Here is a 27,639-nt window from a genome sequence, read left to right on the forward strand (position 1 = left end):
TATAATTTTGATTGATTCATAGTTGACTTCGGAAATCAAAAAGTATTCCTTTTTTTTTCCTTAGTCTACCGCTGGACAGCACTGCTGGCTATATACAATAGGCAATCAAATCTAGTCTGCCTCGCTATGGCAGTGGAAATGCGTGACAGTCCAGTCTTATCGCAAAAACGAAGAACTGACAAAATAAATAAAAGTATATTCCTTATTAAAAAACGTTTGTACTAAAAAAGAAAACTCAGCCGAGTAGTTCTTTTTATTTGACGACAACATCTGAACTAGCAATATTAGAGTATGCCTGTATTTGTGACTGAATTTCGAAAAATATAAAAGCTCCACCCGTTCTTTAATTCAACTTTTTTAAACGAATTATACTTAATACTTATTGGAAATATAAATTACTCATTATATGCATACAAGATTTCTCAAGTACCTTTGTTGCTCTTTATTACCAAGTTATACCCGAGGTGGAAAGAGTCAAAGCTGAGGAATTGAGAGGTCTGTCAATGACTTCCATGATGAGCCATGCCTTCCTCCTGATGCTGCAACACCAAGAGGAGGTACATCGAGAGGAGAAGAAGTAACACCAAGCCAACCTGTCTAAAGAGATGTTTCGTGCATGTGAGAGTAGGGTTAAAATATTCATTATTTTTCACTTTTTGGAGATAAGAAACCCACCTAAATTTGTTTGAAATCGATGATTTGAAGCTTAGTATTGACACCAATCTGTAAAAATGATTCCCAGATTCGTCGATTTTTATAACTTTTATTTTGGAATGATTTTTGTTTGTGTATTGATTTTTGTTTGCCTTTGTAATACAAGTATGATCGTAATTGATAATACTTAATTATGTCGCTATGTGTAACACTAAACTACCAACAGTTGTCATCCTTAAGCATCGCATAAATTCAACTATTTACAAGTGAACTCCTCGTAGCTCTCCTCGCAGGCATCGCACTCCACCTGACAGCACCAGCGGAACTGACAACGGCACTGTCGACTGCGCCGTATCTGCTGGGTGTTGTAGCCACGCCCACAGCACAGCAGATCACAGCTCTGGGGTCCATGGGCGGTGTGATTGCACAGTCGACCCACAGTGCCCAGAGTGCCCATCTGGACGCTGCGCTCACAGTAGTTGGGCGATGGCTGCAAATAGACGAGCTCCATCCGCTTCGGCCACGACGGCTGTGATTTCTGGGCCGCATGCTTCCTTCTGTGTAAAGAGAGAAAGGGTATAGATATAAAGCTTAGTCTTGCGCTTGGGACAAATCGCGTAACTCTCACCTGCTTAATACTAATTTCAGTCCACGTTTGCCTCTGATGGCATGAACAGTTTTGGCTTTGTGATATTTCTGCATCAGCCTGTCGCCGATCAAACGAAAGGGCGGCAGACTTTTCCAGCAGGTCTTCATGACGCACGAGCCGCTCACGCCGTGACACTTACAGTCTGTGCGCAGCAGCTTCTTCACTAACTGTAATAGTCGAAGAAGCGTTAAAATACCCTAACATTATTTCAATGGATAAAGTTTCTGGAACTGCAAAAGGCGCGACAAGAAAACAATTGAAGTAGTGCTTATTTCCTGATTCCAACATACAGGTCAAATTTTTGGAAATTGCATTATGAAACATTGATTATAGGTAAGTCTTTATACACGCGAGTGGAAATACTATTTCTAGTCATTTCAACTTTTCAAAGGTTCGTAAATGCTGTTATAGAAGTAACTCTACTCGTACGATTTAATTTAACTTGGGCTAACATGCTAAATGAAGTATTTGTTTCCAATATGCTCGTCGAACAAATCATGGCAAGTATTTCCATTAAGAGACGCTCTAATTTATAGAAGCAAAGGGTTCATTTCAATTAAATCATTGTTGAACATAGATTGGATTTTTAGGTAATTGAGTTAGCTTAGGAGCTGGCTAAGAACACAACTATTGATGAGAACAGTTAATTGAAGACGACTCTTGGGCAGATGAACTCAGTAACGATCGAAGAATAATAAGTTGGAGTCTCCTGGTCGGTCCCAGCAAGTAGTATCAGTAACCTCTCGTAGTTATGAGGAAGATCTTGAATTAATTTGCGTGAATACTCTGAATACTGTTCGCCATTATGCACAAAATAATAATTATTTAATCATTTTAGAGGACATAATCAAGAGCAGTTTCGGTTTGTTTTATTTACAATCTTACTGAAATAAAGTAACTACAAAAATACATTGTTTGGAAACTAGGAATAACTAAAGTGTGCTTGCTGCAAGCATAATACAAATGCCATATATATTCTATATAGTATGTCCTTTTCCCCACAATCAATTAGCACACTATAATTTTCTTGTCTTGGAAGCTTAATATTAGAAAATCCAATGAAGCTGTTAAGCTGCGGATTTATTGAATGATAGACAAGAAGAAGTATTAATAACATTTTCAAAGAGCTTTAAGAAACTGAATTTTTATTTTTGAGACAATAGAAATGATTGAAAAACACCCCCAAATTAAATTATTGTGTGTATTTCTGTATTTTCCAACATTCGGGGTCTGAAATTCCTTCTTTTTTTTTAAATTAGCTAATCTTCTTTTCTCTGTTAAGTTTTTTTTTATATACCGGCAGATCTATTGACGCCTCTGACCACACTTGACTGTGGGACGGGGCACAGCTAGCCGAAGGGCAAATAATATTCTCCCACCGGGTCGGAGGCGTTAATTAGATATTATTGTAATTTGATTAGATTTCTCCTTCTTAGGCTTTTCTAGCTTATAAGATTCTTTTTAAAATTTTTATATATTTTCCTCTTATGTCGACAGTCAATGTTTGTTGACATAAATAAAATAAATTAATATAGTACACTACACTACTAACTAAGTGTTGAGCCACCACGGCGGAAGAAGCGCTTTAATTTCTTTAGGAAAAAAAAGTCTCACAGACATTTTCTACTCCTTCAATCAGTTCCGACTCACTTGTATTGTAAATAAGAACTAAAAATATGTTATATGTACACGTATTTGTCAAACTTGCTAATCAGATAATAAATATGATTCAATGCTTCACATGCCTGCAATATTATTAAAATCAATAAAGCGTCTTTGATAGTTACTTCTATAAAATGGAAAAAATGTATGTTGTAAATCAAGACTGTGTGGTTTTGCAATTTAGTGCGGAAATAAGTACATAAATCAAGCGGGGTTAAAGCCACGTATACGCACCGTTCGCCCAGCGCGGTTGTTATGCAAATTCATAAGCGAGCGCGCATCGTGCTCCAGCTCGCGTGCATCCATGAATTTGCGGGCAAACCGCATGCCGAAGTCGACATCTGCCGAGCAGCCGCCCCATTTCCAGGGCTCGGCAGGTTGGCTGGCCCCTCCAGCCGCCGCCACCTTCGTCGAGGCAGTCGTCTCGGCCGCCTTGTGGCGCACATCGCAGCCGCACATGGTGATGTTGCCGCGGGCACAGGCCGCGGTTACGGCATAGGCGGCTCCGGCACTGGCTATGGCATAGGCATAGGCTGCCTCGCGGGAAGCTTCAATTAGATGGAGGGGATTGCGGATTGGTATTCGGTGCAGAGGAGGGGATATCGAGTCACTCACCTATGTGCATGACATGGGCGAACACATTGCGTTGCCACACCTGCGTGCAGTTCCAGCGATGACCCCGAAACTGGTACTGGCACTCATGGGCGCCCAGCTGGTAGCCCTCTCCCAAGGCGATGAGGGCGTCGGGTGTCTCGCCGCACAGTTGCCGCTGCGGAGGGGTAAGGCCCGGTATGCGGCCGCACAGCTTGGACGACTGGACGAAGCTGGACACTAATCTGACGAGAAAGCAGAACGTACAACGTATTATGCGAGTGCAGCACCCTGTAGACCACCATTATTATCCAAAACAACAACAACAACAACAACAACAGCAACAACAGCGAATAACTACAAACAAAAACAAATACTGAATGGGCATTAACAACACACCAGCACATTAAGCAAACAATAAATTAAATATGGCAAGAAATATGCACAAACAAATGCGCGGCGATCGGCGATCGCCATTTGTCGATTGATCCGCGATCGGCGATCGGCGATCGGCGGGCAATTGCAGAAAAGTCGTGCACAATAAATGCCGTCGGCGTTCAATTCATTTTCATTTCGTTTGCATTGCCATGGAAAAGTCGAAAAGGCCAGACGACCGACCATTGAATGCCCAATAGAAAACAAAATGTGCGGCATTCAAGCCAAGATTAATGCGTTCGGCTTGGCTCAGTGTTGTTGCTGTTGTTGCTGTTGTTGTTGCTGGTTGTCGCCCAGGCACCTGGCTCTAGCTATCTGAGTGACTATCCGAGCGAGTGCCAGCGAGCGTTTTGTGGCCGTTTTGCTGTCAGTTTTAGTCAAAAGTTTGCCGCTAGCTGTATTATTAGCCATAATTACATTCATCTCGCTCGCTAATCATGGAGAAGCGTTTCATTTTATTTTTCATATTTTTTTAATGCTCGTACTTTTTGAGCAGCATTCATTGGCGTTGCCGTCACCGACCGCCTCACTCGACAACCTGGCTCACAAACACAGCTAAGTTTTGGTTTAATTTGCGGGTTGGTTCGATCACAATATGACTCGAGCAAACCCAACAGCTAATGGCGACGCTAGATTAATAAGCCATCAACAAAATAATTGTTAAGTCGCATCCCACATTACTATATTAAAACGATTTCTCAAATTTTCGCTTGAATAGTATGGCAACAGCCAACACTTATCGACCTTGGATGGCCTGTACCCAAAGGGTGAATGGGTACGATAATAAAAAAGAAAAAATAAAAAACACAAAGTCGATCTGCCTAGTGCTTAGGGGAAGCTATATATTAAGTTTGGTTATCCTAGCTATTGTAGTTGCTGAGATTCTTGCGCTCATACAGACAGACGGACGGACGGATGGACGGACAGACGGACATGGCTATATCGACTAGTCTTGACATCCTGATCCTAATCCTGATCCTCCTTCTGTGTGTTACATACATTCGCACAAAATTAGTATAGCCTTTCACCCTTTGGGTACAGGCTATAAAAAGAATAATTTTACTATAAAGGGATTTTGGTGTTGGACAAATATTTGAGCTACCCGAGGCGAGAAGAATCGCACTAGTAATTTAATTTTTGAAAGAGCTTCAGAAGTCAACTGATGTTGGATGAAACTATTACCTCAAAATACAATTGTCACAATGTGAGCTTCGTGAAATATTGGAATTTAGAATGATTCGAGGAACCTATAAAAACTTTAAATATAGAAAAACATTAAGAATGACTCGCATATTCTAGCAGCTTGGAATCGTAAATTCTAAACCGCTCATCAAAAGAGCAATAAAGTTTAAGATAGAGTTGGAGAGAATATTGTTACCTTATCAGAGGCATACTACAAAGAGGCTTTAGAAGCCACAAAAGGAGCATCACAAAAAACATGTTTAATATATAAAGGGCTTTGATTCTAATTGCCACCCAACGGATCTAAATTTTTTTTGCCTTTATAATAATGTATAATGTTAAATATTTAACACTTGAAGAAACTTTTTGCTAATTTCAAACATCTTCATCACTTTAAAAACAGTGCAAATTTTAACAGTGAAATTATATTTTATATTTTATATTATCCATATTTCGTAAGGAGTCCATGTGTCGTTTAACACGATTGCGCTTAACACAAGCCTCTGTATTTAGCGAGGGCTAGGTAAGGCGTGGTGCGTCCCAGGAAGTAAAAAAAGAAAGTATATACTTGTATGTATATTTTAAATCAATAATGTTTCATCAAGTCAAGTGTATACTTTTTGATTTATTCTTTTCACTTAATTTGGTAAAGTATTAAATTGCATTTAGAATGTTTGACTCTAGCATTCTTTTTGTGCCCAATAAGTATAAATCCTATATACTTATGATAAAAGCAAATGCGCCTCTTTCTGAACATTCTGCTCTCATCATTGTTAATTCATTATTCAACATTAAACAAAATACTGGAAGAGTTTTCGTATTACATATCTCTTGCAATTAAGTGTTTGTTATAAGAAACTTGTGTTATTATTATTTAAACACCCAGTGCTCATTATTAAAATAAATCAAGCACATGGATTGCTAGTTTTGTTAAAGAATCAAAATAATGAAATGTCGATAAATACCTTTCTCTAAAGGCATTTGTTGATCAAATAATATCCGAAACACCAGTTTTCGTTGGAAACCTAAAGTGATCTTTTGTATTAATCCATAACTGGTGCTCCAGTTTATTTTCCTTTAAAATATCACAGCCGCAGCATAATATTCAAACCTATTTTCTTTAAATATTTCAAATACAAGTCTATAAGACTATACATCAAAAACCATTTTTGTAGTGAAGGTACTAAATAGCGCTGGATCATGGATCATTTTTGTTGTAGAAAGTTGATCATTTTATTTTTGTAATCAACATTAGAGTATGATTTATTTCTTAAAAACATTATCAAGAAATTACTTAAATTATGTATTTAAACATTTTTCAAAGGTAACAGCCCATATCCAACCCAGAACATCAAAAACATTGCTATATTTTTATGCTAAACATTCGCGACAAAAACAAATATCAGAAAATAGAACTCAACAATTAATCAAAAGTAACTTTAATGGCAACTGATTTTTGAAACACTGCGATTTAAAAATAGTTTTTTCATAACCACGTTTTTTAAATAAAGTCGATAAAGTCATATGGTGTTGCTCTATGTGCCTGTTTGCTTAAATGCAAGGAGAAAGGACGAACCACCATAATATAGCGCTATATGCAGTCTTAGAGCTCCTGCATTCTTACAATCCATTAATGCCTTTTGCTGCTCATTCTTACTATATGTTTACAATCTGTAATGGGTTAGAATAAGTTTCATTTGTTTAAGAGTAGTAATCTATTTATATCTGTGAAGGGTCAGGCTAAGACTAGTCTAAAAAACAAACTTGTTTGAAGATTAGTCTTGTTGTTCAAAATACTTGTGCTCTACGTATAACTCAACCCGTGTTTTTTCGCATATTTGGAAAACTTTCCTTCACATTTTCTTTACCTTTCGGTACATTATTTGAGCATTCTCGGATAGAGCCGCGAAGCCTGTCCACATTGGTTTCTAAATGATGTTACGCTCTAAAGCGGCAACTGCAACTGCGTCAAATGCCAGACAGGCGGACATTCCGGCCAACTCGCATTACATTGTTCACGCTTCAAACAGGCAGGCGAAAATGGCAGAATGGCAACGGCTGCGCCTGCGCCTGCCCCTTCGCCTTCGCCATCGCCATCGCCACATCCTCGGGCTGTTGAGTCGATATATGTAAGTTGGATATAAGTAAGTTGGACTGCAATTGAACTGCACGCGATGGCTCGAGAGACAATTGGGAAAAGTGAGCACGGGTGGGCAATCAAATATGAGCGTTCGGTGGCCGAACTGGTTGTTATCGCCCAGAGATACAGCAGCTGCCCAAAATGGCAAATACAATTGGATCGGTTGCGTGTCGCTTTCGCAAAACGGTGAAGCAAAGGCAAACGCTGCTGCCACTTGTGTCGCTTACACATCTGTCTCTGAGGCCGGGCCACTTTTAATGGCGGCAATTAAATCAATTTACAGAAATTACACATTTTACAAAACAAACCCAGCCAGAGATCGTACATGATCGTACATGCCTTGCATCCTCCAGCAGCAGCGCAAATTAACCCTTCAAGTCAGCGGTGAAGGCGACGGCCATCGGGAGATCGTCGATTGCTGTTCTTCTTGTTGTTGTTGTTGTTGTTGTTGTGTGGTTGCTGTGGCATGCTCATGACTTGTTGTACATGCTGTTAACATGCTGGCAGCCCCAGATCGGGGCAAGCCTTAGCGAAATTGGTAGTAAACTAATAATTAGGCTCGTTTAACAGACACGACCACGAAGCGTTCGGCAAATGGGCGCCCAAGCCCTGGATGCCAAAGTCGCGCTCGCCCGACTGCAATGTCGGACAACAACAACAACAACATTGATGACGACAATGGCCATTGTTGGGCATTGCTTTCAACGCTTCAGCAACGCGCCAAATAAAAATAGAAATAAAAAGAAAAATCAACAACAAACCTTCAACTTTAACTCCGTTCAACTCTATTCTGATCGATCTGTCAGGGCATCCGTGCCAGTCAGCCACTCAGCCAGTCAACCAGCCAAGCAGTCAAGCAGTCAGTCACTCAGTCACTCAGTTAGTCAGTCAATACACTTCCGTGCAATTTCGTTCAGGCAGCGTGACCGTCATGCCCACCTCAATAACAACAGACAACAACAGCAATCTCTTTTCATCTTTCCAGCCTTTTTTCATAGGCCCTTTTGTTTTAGCCATGGCTTCAGTTGTTGTTTTATTTTTTGTTCTTTTTTTTGTGTTTCCACATATTTTTCGTGCTTTATTTAATTTGTCGCTCCCAGTTACGGACGGTTGTTGCTCGCTAGTTGGCGGTCGCTTGTTGCCGGTCGCTTGTTGCCGGTTGCCTGTTGCATGTCAACGCCAACAATTTTAGCAGCCAGAACATAATCATCATGAAACAAACAGCCATCAAGTACGAGCAGATCCTCTTCAGAGCGTACGTAAAAGCGTCAACAGTCGCAGTCACGTGTGTCTTGATTTGCGCTTTGTTCCCGACCAAGCTAAGCCTTTTATCTTCTGCTCTATATCGCCAGTGGGACTGGGACTGGGAATGGGAAAACAAAACACCGGCAAGGGTTCGCCTTCGTTTCGTGACCCTTTCTGTTTTTTTTTTTTTTTTGTTTTTGTTGGCACGCAGTCTTGTGCAGAGTCGAACAGACTGGGACATCGGCACCGCTGCCGCTCTTGGGGCGGTGCGTGAGAGCAAGGACCTGTCATGAACTTGATACGGACGCGTTGTCAGCGCGTTTTACGGCTTTGCATTATACTCGTAGCCACGCTTCCGCCATGCGTAGCGAACATAAAATTTCCAAATATATCATCGCCGGCGACTCACATAAACAATCGAAACTAGTTTTGTTGACAATTTTATGGACTCTGCCAGCCGTAACCAACAAATTGAGCTGACCATATACATATGTATATACATATGTATATAGTATACACCACACACGAGTATTGGCCAATCATTAAAATTACGCATAAATCAATATCTGAGGCAAGTCGAAGAGGTGTGTGCGATTGTGTCAAAAATTGTGCAGACTACTTTGCTAATTCAATTTATTGGCGTCCGATGGGTTCTGATGGTCCAACTCTCCACAATTCATTCAGTCTACCTCAAGTGTGTATCTAAGCTAATCTATTCATTAAGTAGAAATATTTAAGTTTCTCTGTCTACCTTATTAGCACACAGCTGAAGATCTGACTCATTGCATCGCGAATTATTCTTCCCAATAGGAATGCGAATTGCAAGATCGTAGCAATGCTGTCATAAATACCATCTGCCAGTATTGTTGAAAATTCACTTGGTTAGTCATTATTTAAACGTGGTTTTAATAGGATATGATATTAATTCTCTCTAAGATGATGGCGTCATTTGTAAATAGCCGTCCCCACAATTATTGACGAATATCAACGCCGATCAGTGAAGGAAGTCCAGGAAGGAAGTTACAAATTTATATTTTCCAATCAAATAATAAAAACTTAAGCTATTTAACTGATTATTTGTGCTTTATAGGCCACTAATCTGCTTACTCGATCTGAAGTAAAATTTTAAATATCGTATTTATTTGCTATAAACTTGATTTTGAAAAATTGAGTTCAAAAATCTCTCCCTCTCTCTGTCTCCATCTCACTATTTTTCAAAATTAAGGCAATGACAAACATACTATATAGTGACTTTAACAAACATTTCGAAAATAGTCCTGCAAAGTATAACAATCTCAAAAGTCGGTGGCAATCCGAAACACTATCATTAAGTAGCAAGTGTTTTGTTTTATAGCCGCCTGATATTATGCCATATGTCCTGTACTTAGATTACGCTAAAAGCAAAGACTACCATAAAATATTTTCAACCTCAAAATCGCATATAGAATCGATAGACATTCCCAATTCACACATCGGTCTGAAAAATGCCATTCATATAGTCTTAAGATATTTAGTTTCTATAAATCAAGAAGTTTTAAGAAAAATATCCGTTAAGGATATAGCTAACAAAGAATTCAAATCAAGAGTCTTTTATTTGTGTATATTTGAAATATTAGAAAAATTTCCTTAAGCTCGACTAGTTTCTTAAATGTTGTATTTCGGTGACAAATACAAGTTATGTTTTCGAAATGGTATTATATAATTATTTAAAAAAAGTAGAAAACGCTGGCTATTTCTCATGTCTAATAATAAGACTAATGGAAACTTTGGCGTAGGAAAAATGCTACAGCGGCTGACCTCCGATAACCAGTCCATATCTTTATCAGGGTTCCAATTGGTCTGGGCAGACGAAAACACAAGAGAAAGGTTTAAGAATAGACAGTCAAGTCCGATTATAATATTTAGTGAGGTATCCACATATACAAGTATTTAGTGAATACTCTAAACTGCCTTTTTTAACAGAAACTTGATACTTTATGATCATGAGCCGTCAGTCTTTATATTATTTGTAAAAATATGAATTTTTTCAATTTTAAATATATACAAATATTATGAGCGATGAAAGCAATTAAATTATTTTGGATAGCTATGCAATTCGCCGCTTTTTTATTTCCTAAAAAAGCAATAAACTTTTATATATGTATGTATATATATTAATACACAGTAGTAGGTGTTGACATGATCTCTTGTATGCTTCGTACTATTGCTTCTTTAATACTCGCAAAATAGAAAGTGCACGGCATTATTAGGCGAAGAAAATATTAAAACCGCCAACAGCGCCACCATTCTCAGACAATAAAAACGAAGAGTACGAACAGTACGAGTATTTGCCAAATAGCGTCTACAAATCATTAAAAATGGATTAAGCCGTTCGCATAATTTAGACTCGAACTAAGCCTGGGACTAAGGCAGAGGCAGAGGCAGAGGCAGTGGCAGCTCTCAGCTCGGAGCTCCAATTAGCAATGTGCGAACAGGCAACTTATGACCAGATCTTTGGCTATACACGCTATTCACGGCATAAATGCATAAAGCAAGTCAATAACTGGCCAAAACGGCGGCAATAAGCACGGCTATAGCATCAGCATCAGCCACAACCACAATAACAACAACAACAATAATAACAAGCATAACAGCTCGAAGCCTTAATGCGCACTTTGGAGCCTCATAAAAATATGACTTTAATATTTTCGCGCGCAGGCGTAGCAAGCCTGCGAAAACTAGGAAGTGCCAGGGGCAGGAGCAGGAGCGGTGGCGGTGGCAGTGGCAGTGGCAGGGTTAGAGGCCCGCAACCGAAACATAACAAAGTCAAATGAAAGCAACAGAAATGCCGACGGTGGTGCATGCTCTGTAAATATGCCACAAGACAATGTGCTGCACAAGTCAAAGGACGCAGAGTGCAACACTTCGATATACGAGTACAGTAGAAACTATACAAGTGGCGGAAAAAACATTGCTGATTATGAGTATAAAGGAATTAGACTTCAGGAGAAACTGCAGTCAGTCTTCTGTGAAGCCAAAGAAAAAGTGTTCAGAAAGAATTTAGAGCCTTGACTACTTTTTAAATTAAATGAATGCCTTCGTTTTCCCCCTAAGACCTCAACTTATGACTTTTAAAATTTGCCTTTTTAAATAAGTTACAAGTATAATGAATCCACTTCTTATTAAACCCCTCGCTTTTTGGCAACTTCGATTGAATCTCTGACATCAGAAGCTCTCTTTTAACCGACTTCAAAAAAAGAGAAGGTTATCAATCGGCATTCATGAGACAATCATATACTAAGTCTTAAATTTGCTTCAAGTATGTGCGCGAAAAATGTACGAATAACTCAATATCACGCCAATCGATTTCGATGATTATTTTTTATTGGAAAGGATGTACTTCAAGGGTACTTTGATGAGAGTTTGTTTGGGTTCTGCTAAGGAGGACGTTCTCAATTCGACTGTATTTTTGATTGCTGCCTCAGAACTTACGAACCGATTTTGATGATTCTTTTTGCATTTGAAAGCTGATGCTTCCCGTATGGTCAACTTTTAATTGCCTTAGACATACCTCATTTATTTCAAATAGCTGAAAATTCTATTCCTGTACAAGATACTTTTACTGTTCAGAATCATCCTCGAAGCATTAAGTCACTTTAAATGACAACAAAAAAAAACATTCTCTAGATCTAAAGTCGGGGTTTTCTTTGTTTAAATTTTACTTGTTATTAACATATATAGTATATGTAGTATAGTAATTTTGGTTCCATTTTATGTCTGTATTTGTATAATAAAACATCTCTAACTGATTTGTACTCAAGCTTATAAGAATGTCACGTATCAAGTAAGAATTTAAAGTCCTAGCAATAATTATTTTCAGCTTCAAGTTAATTATTCGTTTTGTTTTAATTGGATAAATAGAATTCCTCGAAATGTATTTAAAGAATTAAAGCAATTAATCCACCAAGTTGATTAGGAATCGATCTTAAAATATCATATTCAAATAAGAAATATCATTCAGGTTGAATATGGGTTGGCTGGAATGTCCATCTCAACTGGTCCTGGGTCAAGCGTCCACCCAAAGGAGTTCCGCCTGTACACACCGCGCAACTAAATATGATAATCATTTGAATCTAGGCATATTAGGCTCTCAGACAGGCGACCCACTGCTGTGCGTCCGCAGACCCTTTGGAAGAGAATGGCGCCAGTAGCGCCTGCTCCACAGCGGACCAAAATTGTGAGGGCAGTGTCAACGGCAGCCTAAAGTTGTGGAGGTACTGTTGTTGCCATCGCCGCTGCTGTTGGCGGTAATTACATGCCTTGCTGACATGTTCATGGTGCTGCGCCTAACGGCCGCAAATTTATGGTGGGTCCATGGAGCGCCAATTGGAGGCGGAAGCAACAGCCGCATTAATCCAAAACAATGCACAGACTGCACCGAGCCGAGCCGGGCCGAGCCGAAGGCAGCGCTATGGCCAGTTAATTCTTGGGGGCAAGCGTATCGGAGCTGATAAAACTCAAAGTCAGCGCCAGCTGCTTTCGAAGTGGGCGTATTATGCGAAAACTGCAACAAGCCCATAAAAGCAGTTCAACATGCCATCAATAATAAAATATTTGTGTGGCAAGAAAAATGTCGCTGCCACGCGCAAACAAACGGCCGCCAACAATTGCGGTCCATTGCCAATGCACTTGGCAGTCCTGGCAACAACAACAACAACACCAACAACAGACAGACAGACACAGCAACCAAGATGTAATTGAGCAGAGAAAGAAACGCACTGAGAGATAAAAGCGACAGATTCCGAAACGATCGTGGCGGCACAATTGTATATAACACTTAATAAGTATTTACTTTGTTCGAAGGCAAAATTGGCAAAGGTAAATAGTTTTAACTACATATGCCGGTATTAAAGGTACTTGGAAAAACTGTTCAACTTCTTCAACATTGTAAAGTTGTAGCTTTTAAGAAACACTGGTCTTGTTTGATATTCCAAAATACTTGTTAAGTCTTTCAGCTAAAACGTTTTTTTCCAAATATCTCTTCAGAGACAAACTGATCCCTAACCGATATCGCTGCGAAAGTGTGAGGGAAAGATGGATCCTGATTAAGAAATTATTTTAAATGTGTAGAGAAATAAGGAATAATCAGTGCAAATGCATTCTTAAAAGTTATTAGGATGATTAACCAACCCGTAGTTGTAAACTTTGCATTTCATTTAGACGTCTTTAAGTCATTTATTTCAGACAGGCTTACAGGTCTAAGCCGTAAAGCTAGCTCGGTAGAAATGTTTGCAAATTTTTCTGCCTTCTTAATAGGAACTAAAAACTGTGAGGGTATTAGATCAAAAGTGCACTTCTAAAAAAGGTCGCTGTGACAGTTATAAGCCCTAAAAAGGACCCTTCGAATAATGCTTCGTAGAAGTGTATGGAGAAGCAGTCGATTTTAATTAAGGCGATATCCACCATACAATTAATAACGTGACATAAGATCAAATACTACTGATATCAATAATGACATAAAGTCCATAAATGAATCTTAGTGACCAGGTCACTTCAGATAGAAAGCTGTACAACTTCTTTTTATCTCTTTAGTCTTTTATTAAGATCTGTCCTTGGTTGGATAATTACTTAACTTTACTTAGATCATGCCTCTGGGATTATTTGAATTTTAGGGATCTGGTAACTTCAGATAGAAAGCTTTACAACTTCTTTTTCTTTATTTATTTAAGATCTGTCCTTGGTTGGATAATTACTTAATTTTACTTCGATCATGCCTCTGCGATTATGATTACGGGGATTTGAACTAATAATGTCATGAAGTCCATAAAAGAATATTAGGGATCTGGTCGGTCTGCGTGAGGAATAATAATTTAAAGAAGCAGACAAAAGAACTTCGTTATCAAGTCGTCGATTACTTATAAAATCTTTCTTCTGCCCTGACAAAATTAACGCAGCAGACACGCTCAAGAAAATTATATTTTTTAATGAAGTGTATAAAATGTTTTAAATGTTTTAAAATATCCCTTATTACCTTCAACTGTTTCGGTAAATAGCGATCAGAGCCAAATTTTGCAACAATATTGATATAAAAGCTAAGATACTAAAACCCACAATTATTTGCTGCAATTTTTCCCGAGAAAGTCATATGAATTTCGTTCAGAGTACTGGTATAAACATCGATCTCGATCACTTTAATGCTGTGGGAGAAGTAGCGATAGAAACAGGCAAAAGAATATGATGAAGTCGATAGAGTCGATGATATTCTGAATACCCCTTCTTGTCTACTAATATTATGTATTTTTAAAATTTGATAAGCCACGTTTCTCTCTGTGTGTGTATTGGCAGTCGGTTTGATTGTGTCTGTGTCTGTGTGTTGTAACAGGCAACAGGTAAAAGCCAAAACATATCGTTCGTCATAGACAATTGGCCAACGCAGTTGCTGGAATGGAGGAGGGGCTGGAGGGCAGGCGAGGTGTGGTTGGCCGGCCCAAACGGGCCAGGGCAAGGCTGAGCTTGGCTGGCCAGGCTGGGAAGGCTGGCAGACCAAAGAGATCGACAGCAGATTGTTTTGTTGTGTTTTGTTCTGTTTTGTTCTGTTCTGTTCTGTTAGCCGTTGTTGTTAGCAGGCATGTGCATGGAGACTGCAGTCGATCACTCATCCGTGGCACAAAACGGGCCGCTCACTAGTGGCCGCCCCCGACGACGGCTCCCGCACAGGCAACAGCAACCTCCTTGTCGCTTTAGCTCTTTAACTCTTTGGCTGTTAAGCTGGCTCGGCAGCGGGGCAGGGGCAGCGACAGTCTATGCCATTTTGGGCTTGCAACTGCCACAGAAACCTGGACGAGCTGATCTTGATCACAATTTGAACGTTTGTCTGCACGATCATGCGTTTCAATTGTTGCGACTGTTGCGGCTGCGCAGTTGTTTCCTGTTTTGTTACTGTTCTTGTTGTTGTTGCTGCTGTTGTTTTAGTTGCAGTTGTTGTTGTTGTTGTTGTTGTGTCGTACAAGCCATTTGGGCATTCGGGCATGCGCCTTTAAATTGCAGTAACCCCAATTACATGACAAGTAAAACAGCCGAGTCTAAGCAACTATAGTACATACAAGTACAAGCGCCCTTAGCATCGGCCAGTTGCCAGCCCAACCTGTTGACTCTGCGGCTTAGAGTTTTCTCTTTTTATTTGGCTGCTGAGCCAGTTTCCTCAGCTGTGCGTCTGGGACGACCCACAAGTTGAGCGTATCTTTCAGATACGAGCAACTCACTGCTCTAAGGCAATTAGATAGCAACAAACGCAGCCAGCCATGTTGATGAGTTTATGGCAAAAATTGATTTCCAGTTGCTGCCGTTGTCTTTGTTGTTGTTGTTGTTGTTGTTGGTATAGTCTGCTCCTGCAGCTTGATTGGCGAAATGTTCGTTATGTGATTGCTCTGACTTCAAAAATAGCGAAAAGACAGTTTGTCTCCCTGTTTGTCTGCCCGTCTGCCCGCCTGCCCGACTGCCTGCCTGTCTTTCCATCCATCAGCATGCGACTCAGTTTTAGTTTAGTTGTTGCTGTAATTGCCTATTTTAATGAGATTTCGCAGCGCATTTTCCGCTTTCCGTCACACAATTATTTCGATTTTCCTTTGCCATGCCAGTTTTTCAAAGAATATGCACGATCACGATCACTATTGGGCGTCTGTGTTTGGGCGTCTTGCGATAACAATTTACATACATCTTGTTGTAGTTTCGCAGATTAAAATTAGCGATTGTGTCGATAGCCGTGTATATATGTTTGGCAATCAGTTTGACTGCGATTGATATTCCCACACATTTTCTTAAGCCAGAGGAGAGAGTGCAGGGAGAGCAGGAGCAAGTAGCCTCTGGACTGTAGTCAAGTTGTTGGAGATGGCGCAACGATAAACACACTGAATAGCATTAGCTGGACAAAATGTTAGTGTAAATGGGCCTGGGAAATGTCGTTCAGTAGTAACGGAGAGCAAATATACAGGCCTCCTTACAACCCTAAGGTACAAGCAGATTGAACAATAAACTGTATGGCCAACTCAGAGATGGACGAAATCGTAACCATACATTTTTTATATAATCGTTCCCTATATAACGTGCATCAAACTAAACCGAATAACAATGAAAGAGAGCTATTTTCATAAGATGTCTTACTTATTTCAAGAAGAAGCTATTCTACCATTTTCACATAAAATCTGACAGCGTTAAGTTTGGAATTGTTTAGCGTCGTGTTATATGAGCTCTTGTTGATTTCTTAAAAGAATCTTATAGCGTTATAAATCTTTAAATAAATAACCACCATCAAAATGCCACAAGACAGTACAGGTGGTTCTTTAAGCTAATCCCGAAAGTCCTTTGCTGTAGCAGGAATCGCGTAAGGGCCGTCTTAATACGGTTATTGTGTCAGAAGTAGGATATATTTGATAATGCTATATTTATATGTAGATGAAGATGGGTTAGAAGCATTCTTGGCTATTTCAGGACTGACATTCAGTTAATATTGTTAATATATACATTGGCTGTCTATCCTCACTTGCATTAAGGCCTTTTCCATTTCATTTCTTAAAACAAACTAAGATCATAATATCAAGTTAAGAAGTTATCTTCGTCTCCTACCCCTCACTGCGTCTTTCAATAAATACTTTATCACTCCATTTTATCCTTTCTATCAAATTTTTCATTAGAAAGAATTCCATACTTATTTTAAATTTATTCAATTATACTTGTAGTCACCATGTGCTACCAAAAGTATTACAACACTATACAATAAAATGATCTGAAATATTTTGCATCGAAATTTTTTATCTGTGTCTGCCAAAAAAGCTTCGGCGCAACGTTTTAGAAGTGGTGATTGAATATTGGATTCGCCTGATCATATATTTACGTATTTATATCTTGTGGATCCCCTAGGCGTGTTCACCCTACACACCTAAGCCTCAAACCTCAAATGTACAGCACAGAATTTCGCAAAGTCAGCATCGGGATTTAAAAAATAACAATAAATATTATAATTTCTATCAAATTATATTTATAATCATCAATCTGCCATCCAGTGCAATCCTAAAGGAAAAAAAAACAAAGAAAAGTGCTTGCCTATTAATAGATTTATGATATATAGGATTGTACAGTTCAGCTTGACAATAATTTCTCCTTTAAAACCCTTAAAGTTATTCCCAAGCGGAAATCCAATTGCAAAAACGGTAAAAACTTAACTTGCGCTAAGGAGAAGGCGTTTCTAATCCCACTAAGTATATACATAGATATATTCTAGATATGCATTAGGGGACGACTGTCTGAGTAAAGACCTGGATTTCGGTACGATCCACACAGACCAAAATAATTGTATTCTACATACTTCCATCTGCAGTCTTCTTTTTTTAGGTTCTCTATACGAAAACACCGCCCTGACAGATTTAAAATCGGATTCAAAACTTCTAAATTAATCTATGAAGTGTTCTTGTAATTTAAAAGATCCTTGACCCAAATTTCAAGATTCAATCGCTTCTACTTTTCTTAAATCCGAATAAATCCGATGGCCTGTGTTGGCCAATTAAATAAATATTAGTGGTTAATACAAATTTCATTTATTTTCTTATGTAATTTCACAATTGCCCATGAAATGCCAATAAGCTTTAAAAATAGCTTAATCCCGTTAGCATATCATTCCATCTTTCAACCAATTGTTGAATGTATCCCAATTGTATCCTGCATACTAAAAACACCGTCAAAAGTTAAATGAACATCGGGACCACCTGAACAGTGCTGTCTGTTTCGATGTTTTTCCCGGGAAGCATAAAATATTTATAGAACAAATTTCGATTAATAATTGAAATGCCATTTACTCTTCTTTTCCAATTTTCTTGGTTATGCTAAGAGGTTTGTTTAAATGCACAGCAAAATAGGGAAGACTCCCCGCTTACTCAACCACTTCCTCGCTTCCCTTTCGAATGTTGCGACCACACGCTGCCTGGACACTCGGACTAATCTTATCGTGCTATGAAACTCAAGAGCTAACAAAACCTTAACAGCCAGCATCTCGTTAATACATGCAAATTTAATGATCCTCAACACATTTAGAATTACCATAGCGTAGAATATTTTTATGAACATGTTTTTTGACAGTGTGACTTGGATTTGTGTCCCTTAGCCACTTTACCTTATTTCCATAATCCAGAGTAAGTAGATTAAAAGTTTGTTATGTATTTTCCACATATCTGCGCCGTAAAAGAAAATGCAACGCACACACAAATGTCATCATATTATTTTCACGCCCAAATAGTTGCTTTGAAATTTTAGAAGTTTCCAACGAATCTCTGCTGAGCTTTGCACAAATGTGCCACACATGCTTCTGTTTTCAAACAAATCACTCGCTTTTGTTTATCCCGTAGTTGTTGTTGTTGTTTTTCCTTAGGGTTTTATTGCGTTCGCGTTGACTCGAGTGGCGTTTTTACTGATGAATCGCTGTCATAGGACACCGAGTGGGCCTCAAACTGCAATCGTATAGTATGTGGAAAGTAAGTGAACGCCTTTGTTGTTGCTAATGAACTGGAATAGTGGGCCCAAGCACACTCGCATATTTGTAGACAACGAATTAAATTTGGTTATCGAATTGCCGTGGTTTATTTTGTATTTATTTTGTATTTTTTTTTTTTTTTTGTATTTGTTCATATGTTAATTAACACCTTCCGCTAACGGCCTCTGGTCGAAGTCGAAGACCGAGCGTAGAAGCCGAGGCACTTAAATTAAGTCATCGCGAGCGCGAAGAAAAGATCATTGTAAGTTAGAGGCTCCGGGCTTAGCGGCTAATTTATCACAAGGTGCGTTTCATTCATGCAAATATCGGCGGCCATAACTCAGAGCTGCCGGCCCCTGTGACGACAGCGGCATCATTCATCAGCAGCATCAGCCTCAGCCTCAGCATCAAGAGCTGCACACACACGCACTGTCCATCCGACGAAGAGACCGCAAGAGACAGCAGAGACCGCGAGAGATCGCGCGATTGTCGTGTCGATCGCTACACGATTTTTTAATTTATGATAAAGCGCCTCCGACTGTCACAACGAAATTGCGGCAATAACCATAAACGGCACAGCAGGTGAAGACTACTACCAAAAAATGCCGAATGTTAATTTGCCGCACTCGATAAAGACGCGTTCGCATTGATGAGCACCAGGAATAGCCGCTGATGCCGCTCAGACGTGGACAGTGGCGAGATTTACATAAATGCGGCTCATTAGTGACACAATTAAAGAGCTGAGCCAACACCGATACGCATCCAACAGCAAGTGTATTCATATGTATGTATGTATGTAGGATGCGACCAATTCTAAGCGATGCAGTTAGTCGTCAAATGTTGTTATTGTTGTTGGCAGCACCACCGCTGCGCGCCCAACCGTTTGGGTCGAATGTCGTATAAGAACTGGCCAGGCATAACACACAAAAACCTTACGTAGCAACCAACACGAACATGTTCGAACGACGGAAGCTGTGCGCTTGCGCATGTGCGCCAAGACGGACTCGAACGGTTCGATGGGTTCATGCCAAATACACATGTACATGTACACGTACATATATTACTGAACATGTTCGATCGTTGCAGCTCAGCATCCTTCGTCGCACCTTTGCACGTGACTTTCAGCCAACCAACGGTAATAGCTTATACAATTTTGACTTGACGACTCAGCAGCCATTATACGAGTACGAGTATGTGCCATTGTTGTAAATAATAATGATGTCTCTCTCTCTCACTCGTGTACTGCTCTCCCTTTCTTTCTCCTCTAGCTTTCTGAGCATTGTTAAGTTGGAAAAACTTTCATCAATTTGGCGGCGCAAGACAATCAAATCCATTATGATCTACCGGCGAAATGTGGGTAAGAGTCATGTTAATGGTTAACAATCAAAACTGCTGGTTGCCTCTACAAATGCTACAACAAACACACTTATACAAATCTATCACATCCACAGCATGTAGCGCCATTTGTCAGCAATAAATAAAACACGATATATGTATGTACATATATGTATACTTATTATGTATGTATGTTGATGCCTGTCTCTTTTCACGAAAATAAATGACAGCCTCTTCGAAAATATTGACAATCAGATATGCTGGTATGCTCTCGATCCCCATAATGTCGTCCTTTGCATACATGATAAATAAATATCTTTATTTAATTATGCACTAATCAAGAAAAGGATTCTTGATTAAATATGTTAGTTTCCCGAAACGTTTGCGCTTTTTCTATAATCACACCTGATTGATGCAACACGAATCAATGTCCAAACAAAAGCATCTGAATCTAATCCAAGCATTACAGAAAACAGATCCATGTTCGGCGACTGATTTTAAGACTTCATTTCGAGCACAATTAGTTTCAATATATAACTTCTGGAAACATATGGTAATAGGAAATCATTTGAGCGAATTTTACAAACTTAAATGGCTTCATTTCAAGCAAGCTACATATTTACAAAGAGTTATAAATTAATTATTTCCACTTGTAATTTCTTTCACGAACCATTCGATTTGGTACGAGTATGTTGGCGATTAAGTTACATGAATGACATTTTCGTGAAGCGTCGGAACATAAACTACTATAAGTATTTAACAAAATCGGACACAACACTCACTCAAAATCATGTTCATCAAAATGTACGCGTGTGTGTACTTGTAGTTACAAATGTTTTCATGTGCAAAGTTGTTGTCGCTGTTACTATTGTTATTGTTGTAATGGTTGTTGTACATTTACAACTTGTTTAAATTTGCAATCGCGGCAACTGCGAAATTTTTTTTCAGCTGTACAAATTGTTTTTTAACATTTGTACAAAATGATTTATTAGCGGTTATTTACTGCCGGCCAGTCCCGCCTTTTGGCCAGTTGTGAAATTTGTTTCAAACGGGCTAAATGAACGCGCTTCTGCCACGCCATTTACGGTAGCTTGACACTTGGCCGCCTGTTGGGTCTAACTTGGAACCGAATCAGCCGTTGTTGTTATTTTTGTACAATTGGTCAAGTCAATGGCTAATGCGTTTCTTGGATAAGTGTCGCTTTAATTGATATGCGATTTATGCTAATTTGTGTGCAGTCCAAGTGGTAATATCTATGTCATAGATTAACTCTATATCCCCAGTTGTAATCTGAGCTTAAGCTATACAACACATATTTATAATCAATCAGTATGCATGTGTGTCTGTGTTTATGGCATTTTAAGTAACGATCTGTGGTATGACGCTGTAATTTTTGCAGCTCATTAAATGCAATTAAGTTAATTTAAACAATTTTGTTAGATACATGTACACTTTGACAAGCAAAAGCCATATAAATCAACAAATCCCAGCAACTTTATTCAGGTGTATGACAAGCAACGACAAAATCATTGTTAAGTGCATTTTAGATATTATTGGGGCGCAGTGAGTAATAGATTTAGCCATAGAATGCATGAAAATATCTCGCATATATTTAGTTGGAAAAAATAACGAATAAGCTGTAAACAATTTTAAGGGAATTAGTATTTAAATGTTATCCTAACTTATATATTATCTTCAATCATTAACAGATAGGGGAAAAATCTAGATGGATGTAGGAAAAACCGTTTGGAAGACCTTTTCTTCGAGCTAAAATATAAAAAAAGAGTTGGGCTACGATAGCTTTGGTACCAATACATCCTGAAGGCTTAGAGAAACTGTGGAACCGTCACTAAGTTGGCAATCCTTTCTAAGCGATCTTACTGAGTGAAAATATCAATACCATATTGATATTGTTTCATATCGTATCGAAAACATTCCATTTCTAGCATCCTCAGTGTTACATCTATTGCGTTAAATTTGTGATATGTGTGTATTTCACATCGAATTGCTATAGAGTATAGCAGCTGCTATAACAAATATTAGGCTAAAGAAGTCTGTAATAGTGTTATAAAATAGTTTTTGCTTTCGAAGATCTAAGAACCAAATGAAGCATTGGATTACAAGTATAATGATAGGCAACTTTAATAGACAACTTTAATATTTATATTTATTTCGGATTCCTGTTTTTATGCTAAGTTTTTGAAATAGTGGTAATGCAACCGAAAATCAAACTAATGGCATTACACATAATTCTGTTTTTACACTGTAGATTGGTTCCAGAAAAAGTCGTGTAAAAAGCCGTGTTAAATTAAAACCCTGTAAAAAACAAGAGAGAACGCTACAGTCGAGCAAGCCCGACAGTGTAATACCCTGTACCCAGGTAAACTTCCGTCACTGAGTTATATGCGCCCATAGCAGCAGCAAAAAGAGGAAGAAGAAGAGCGAACTTGTTGCTGCAGTTTGTGGGGCTGTACTGGCGAGAATTTGTTTTGCTAATAACTTTTCTTAGAATTGACCGAATTGAATAAAATGAACAACAGTAGACAATTATATATAAATTATGTGTGCAAAGTTTGGAACGTGGACGCTATTGACGAAATTCTGCAGCGGGGGAAGGGGGGGAAAATTCCCAAAAATAAAATAAACTCGTCCTTATTCAGACCTAGGAGAATCTGGATGCCAACTTTGGTTATTCTAGCTTTTATAGTTTCTGAGATCCTCGCGTTCATCCAGACGGACGAACAGAAGGACAGACGGACGGACAGACGGACGGACAGACGGACGGACATGTCTAGATCGATTTCTCTCGTCATGCTGATCAAGAATATATATACTTTATGGGGTCGGAGATGCTTCCTTCTGTATGTTACATACTTTGCACAAACCTAATATACCCTTTTTACCCTACGGGTACAGGGTATAAAAATACCGTGTAAATCAGAATTAGATGTAATAAGAAAGCTTTATCAGGTATGTTGAAAATGAAAAGCATATTAAAGAGCAGGTGTTGTTAAACTATGATTTTTATAATGCAATATCCTTCCTAAGTCATATTTTTATGTGAACTTTCCTGGGAATAGCTTGATAATTCTGTCATCATAATACATTTAAGATATAGTCTTTATTATTCATATTGGAGTCATAATAAGAGTAGAATACCAATAAGCTAACAACAACCAACCACATTGTATGTACTCGCAGATCTAATCACATGACTTTTCTTTTTTAAATATTTTAATATTAAGTCAAAAACAATTAATTGTTATATACAAAGAGTAATAGAATAAGTTTTTATTTTCAAGGTTCAATTGGGCTTAAATTTAAAGGCCTTACGTTTCCTTTGAGACACCAATTAGCGTACAAAATGTATGACTCTTGAGGCATCCTCCATAAACAATAGCCAATTTTTTGTACGTAGAGTATGTGTAAGTGACAAATAGTTGACGTTGACTTTTGGTTAAAATTAAGATGAGCTCTAAAATAAGATAAATGTGGCATGACGCTCATGCTTTGTGACTAAGACTGGCAGGCGCACAACAACATGGCCAATTATTGCCATTGTTTGACAGTTGCAGCCACATTGGCGACCCATTGTTGTTTCTGGTGGCTTCAATTTCGCAGTTGTTAGTACTGCAGTAAACTTCAATCATAGTTGACTTGATGGCTGGCCGTGTGACCCAGATAACGTCTTGTGCAAAATATTTGATTGTGTGCTTAGGTTGTTAAATTAAAGCTAATTGTCTAATGGCAGCACAGACACACTATGCAAGCAATACAGGCATTACAGGCAGAGAGGCGACTTTACGACAGTCGATCGATTGTTGATTGGCAATCTCAAACACAACAGGCAACATTGTTGCACTAAAGATTGACAGCCGGCCAGTCAGGTGGCATGTGGGAGTGAATAGTTGGAAAAAAGACATCCATATTGCAATGTTGCTGTCCGCGCACATTAAAATATCTAAATTATTTTTACTAGTTTTTTACTTAAGTCTTTTGTTTGTTGCAACTTGATACTTGCCTACAGTTTGAAATATATAGAATAATGCCGTCCATATATACGTTAGATCATTGGAAATCAAATCAAAACCAGAGTGTGGAACCATTTAATTGAAATGTCGCGTCACAGTCTGGCCATCCAAATGCCACAACTTCATTGTAAAATGAGAACTAAAAGCACATTAAACAACAGAAAACATAAATCACAACCATGAAATAATAATAAAGAGCCCGAAATTTCCAGTTAATAAGCGAATTTACCAAACCAAACAGCAGCAATGGAAATAAAAACAACTTTACTGTACATTTCATTTGTTTATTGTTGTCGCCAGCCGTAGGCGGCAGTGGAAACGCTTGGTTTCACATTTCCCCAACGGGCTTCCCGCCACTTCCGCTCAAAACTGAGCAAAATCTCAGGCAGCTGGCCGAGTCGATTGCTCACCTCACAGCTGTACTTCAAATACAACATAAAGCGTTGAATAGTAGGAGAAATATATAGCATAGTTAATCGCATCTAGTACTTTCAAGTATTGCCTCTAGACTAAGCTCTCAATTTCCTCTTCCACTAAGTTTGAAATTAAGAAAAAACCATGTTATTTTAATTGTGTTTAAGGAAAGGAAAGACAAACCATAAGCAATAGTAATGAAAATTAGCGTTCATTGTAGACCCATCTGAAATATATTATTCATTATTTAACTGCTGAAAACGAGCGATGCGATATTTTGTTTAACTTTTCTGTGCGTTTGAATTTTTTCAAATTTTCTAATGAGTTTTTAATTCTATTCAAGCTATAATTGGCAAAAAAAACAATGCAGATTCTTAATCTTTTATAGGTGGAATCTTAAATGTTGAACATAGATTGCAAAGGGTATTGAAACTACGACGAAGCAAGAATAACATTTCCTCTTGATTTATAATGCCCATCCGTGTTTGTAGTCGTATTGTATTGTTTTGTTCGACTTGGAAAATTGGGCTAATTCTGTTTGCTTATAAACAAGTGTAAACTGAGCCAGCAAGCCGGCAGGCAGGAAGGCTTTAGCCGTCAGTCTCCAGCCCACAAGCAATAACACCAGCATCCAATTTCATTCGCAGAGGTCGTAATGAGCGCAACATTTATTAACAAGGCACTGCCAATGCATTGGCATTTTGCATTGTGTTCGTAATTACCTCACAACGTTCAAACACCTTGGGTGCATCTAACAGATTCAAATGCCCGTAAAGCTGACACTTGTCTTCTCAGATACGATGCACAAACACACACACACACAGCCACAGACATAGACACAGGAATAGAGACAGACCCATAGACCCGTCGTTGAAGCGGCGACGATGTTAATTGAGCGCAAAAGGAAATTTCTTGACCCTAGCAGATGTCGAGCAGGTATGCGGATGCGCCCCATACTCGTACATGTGTCATGTGTGGCTCTGTGAATCCTTTCTCCCAGATAGGAGTCGAGCTGATTACAAGAGCCTCACCATGACTTAAATGATAAATACTGGCGCCAGTTGTTGTGCGGCACGATCACTTAAAAGGAACACAAATGTAAATGTGATAGTTTAGACAAATTGATTACTAATTGGTTTGTCAAGTTTCTCTTGGCGCCAAGCGAAGAAAGGCGGCTAATTTTTGGTTTTAATTTAAAAAAAAACTATTGTTGCCCATTTTACAATATAAAACATGTTTAGTTTCGCTTAAGGTGGAAATTGAATATTCCGTAGGAACAATAAGTCAACAAATTAATAGCCTGAGTTTCTTTTAAAAATTAGCTTATTTTGACTTCTATTCACATGTGCTGTTGAAATAGCAAAAATTTTCGGATCATCTCTGAGTTTCAAATTGTGTTTTTCTGAAATCCTACTTCGTATAAAATAACAAGAAAGGAATGCTAAAGTCGAGCAGGCTCAACTCTTAAATACCCTGTACCACCCCACAAACAAATAATTAAATTAATTAATTAATTTCATTAAATTAATTAACAAAATTAATTTAATTAATTAACTAAATTAATTTAATTAATTAACTAAATTAAATATAAAATATTCCATGCATGCATACATACATTTACATTTACATCAGATTCGTGCCTTATGCGTGTTTGTGTACTTGTACATATGTATGTATGTGTGCATTGGGCCTGGTTATATGACTATAACTTTCTTTCCGATCATTCTATCATAATGAAACTTGGTATACGGATAAATAATTACTAACGTAATGTGACTTCTAAGAATTACGGGAGTTATAAAAAATCGGTAATAGGGGGGGGGCAGTGGGGGGGTGGATCAGAAAAAATGAACAAACTCGTCCTTTCTCGGTCTCAGGAGAATCTGTATACCAAGTTTGGTTATTCTAGCTCTTATACTTTCGGAGATCCTTGCGTTCATACAGACAGACAGACAGACGGACAGACAGACGGACAGACGGTCAGACGGACAGACGGACATGGCTATATCGACTCGGCTTGTCATGCTGATCAAGAATATATATACTTTGTGGGGTCTACCAAGCCTCCTTCTGTGTGTTCCATGTGCACTCGCACAAAACTAATATACCCTTGTACCCTTTGGGTACAGGGTATAAAAACATGATCACTTAAAAGGAACACAAATGTAAATGTGATAGTTTAGACAAATTGATTACTAATTGGTTTGTCAAGTTTATCTTGGCGCCAAGCGAAGAAAGGCGGCTAATTTTTGGTATTAAAATTACAAAAAAAAAAAACAAACTATTGTTGCCCATTTTACAAAATATACAACATTCTTAGTTTCGCTTAAGGTAGAAATTGAATATCACAGGGGAACAATAAGTCAACAAACTAATAGCCTGAGATTGTTTTAAAAATTTGCTCATTAAACTTCTATTCTATTCACATGTGTTGTCGAAAGCAAAAGTTTCCGGAACATCTATGAGCTTCACATTGTGTTTTTCCGAAAGCATACATCGTATAAAATGCAAACATGATAAACACAAAAATTATATGTGTTAGTTTAGACAAATTGATTACTAATTTATTTGTCAAGTTTCTCTTGGCGCCAAGCGAAGAAAGAAGGTTAGTTTTTAGTATTAATTTAAAAAAAAACTATTATTGCCCATTTTACAATATAAAACATTTTTAGCTTCGCTTAAGGTGGAAATTAAATATCACATAGGAACAATAACTCAATAAATTAACAGCCTGAGATTGTTTTAAAAATTTGAAAATTGCTTAAATCACCATTTATGCAATAAATTAAAAGCGAAATTATCA

General features: G+C 38.4%; 1 protein-coding gene across 1 annotated transcript; it reads right to left on the bottom strand.

The window, feature by feature from the left end:
- Positions 1 to 747: 747 nt before the first annotated feature.
- On the bottom strand, positions 748 to 19,557 carry LOC115633806 (protein Wnt-2). The gene is made up of 5 exons (XM_030531290.1): positions 18,700 to 19,557; positions 3,581 to 3,801; positions 3,200 to 3,513; positions 1,283 to 1,470; positions 748 to 1,211 (listed from the first exon to the last, which is right to left on the bottom strand). The coding sequence occupies exons 1-5, from the start codon at positions 18,753 to 18,755 to the stop codon at positions 911 to 913; spliced, it is 1,080 nt and encodes a 359-aa protein (XP_030387150.1). The 5' UTR covers positions 18,756 to 19,557; the 3' UTR covers positions 748 to 910.
- Positions 19,558 to 27,639: the final 8,082 nt, after the last annotated feature.

The sequence above is a fragment of the Scaptodrosophila lebanonensis genome, unplaced genomic scaffold, assembly GCF_003285725.1.
Source record: "Scaptodrosophila lebanonensis strain 11010-0011.00,11010-0021.00 unplaced genomic scaffold, SlebRS2 tig00000001-arrow-pilon, whole genome shotgun sequence".
NCBI classification, from domain to species: domain Eukaryota; kingdom Metazoa; phylum Arthropoda; class Insecta; order Diptera; family Drosophilidae; genus Scaptodrosophila; species Scaptodrosophila lebanonensis.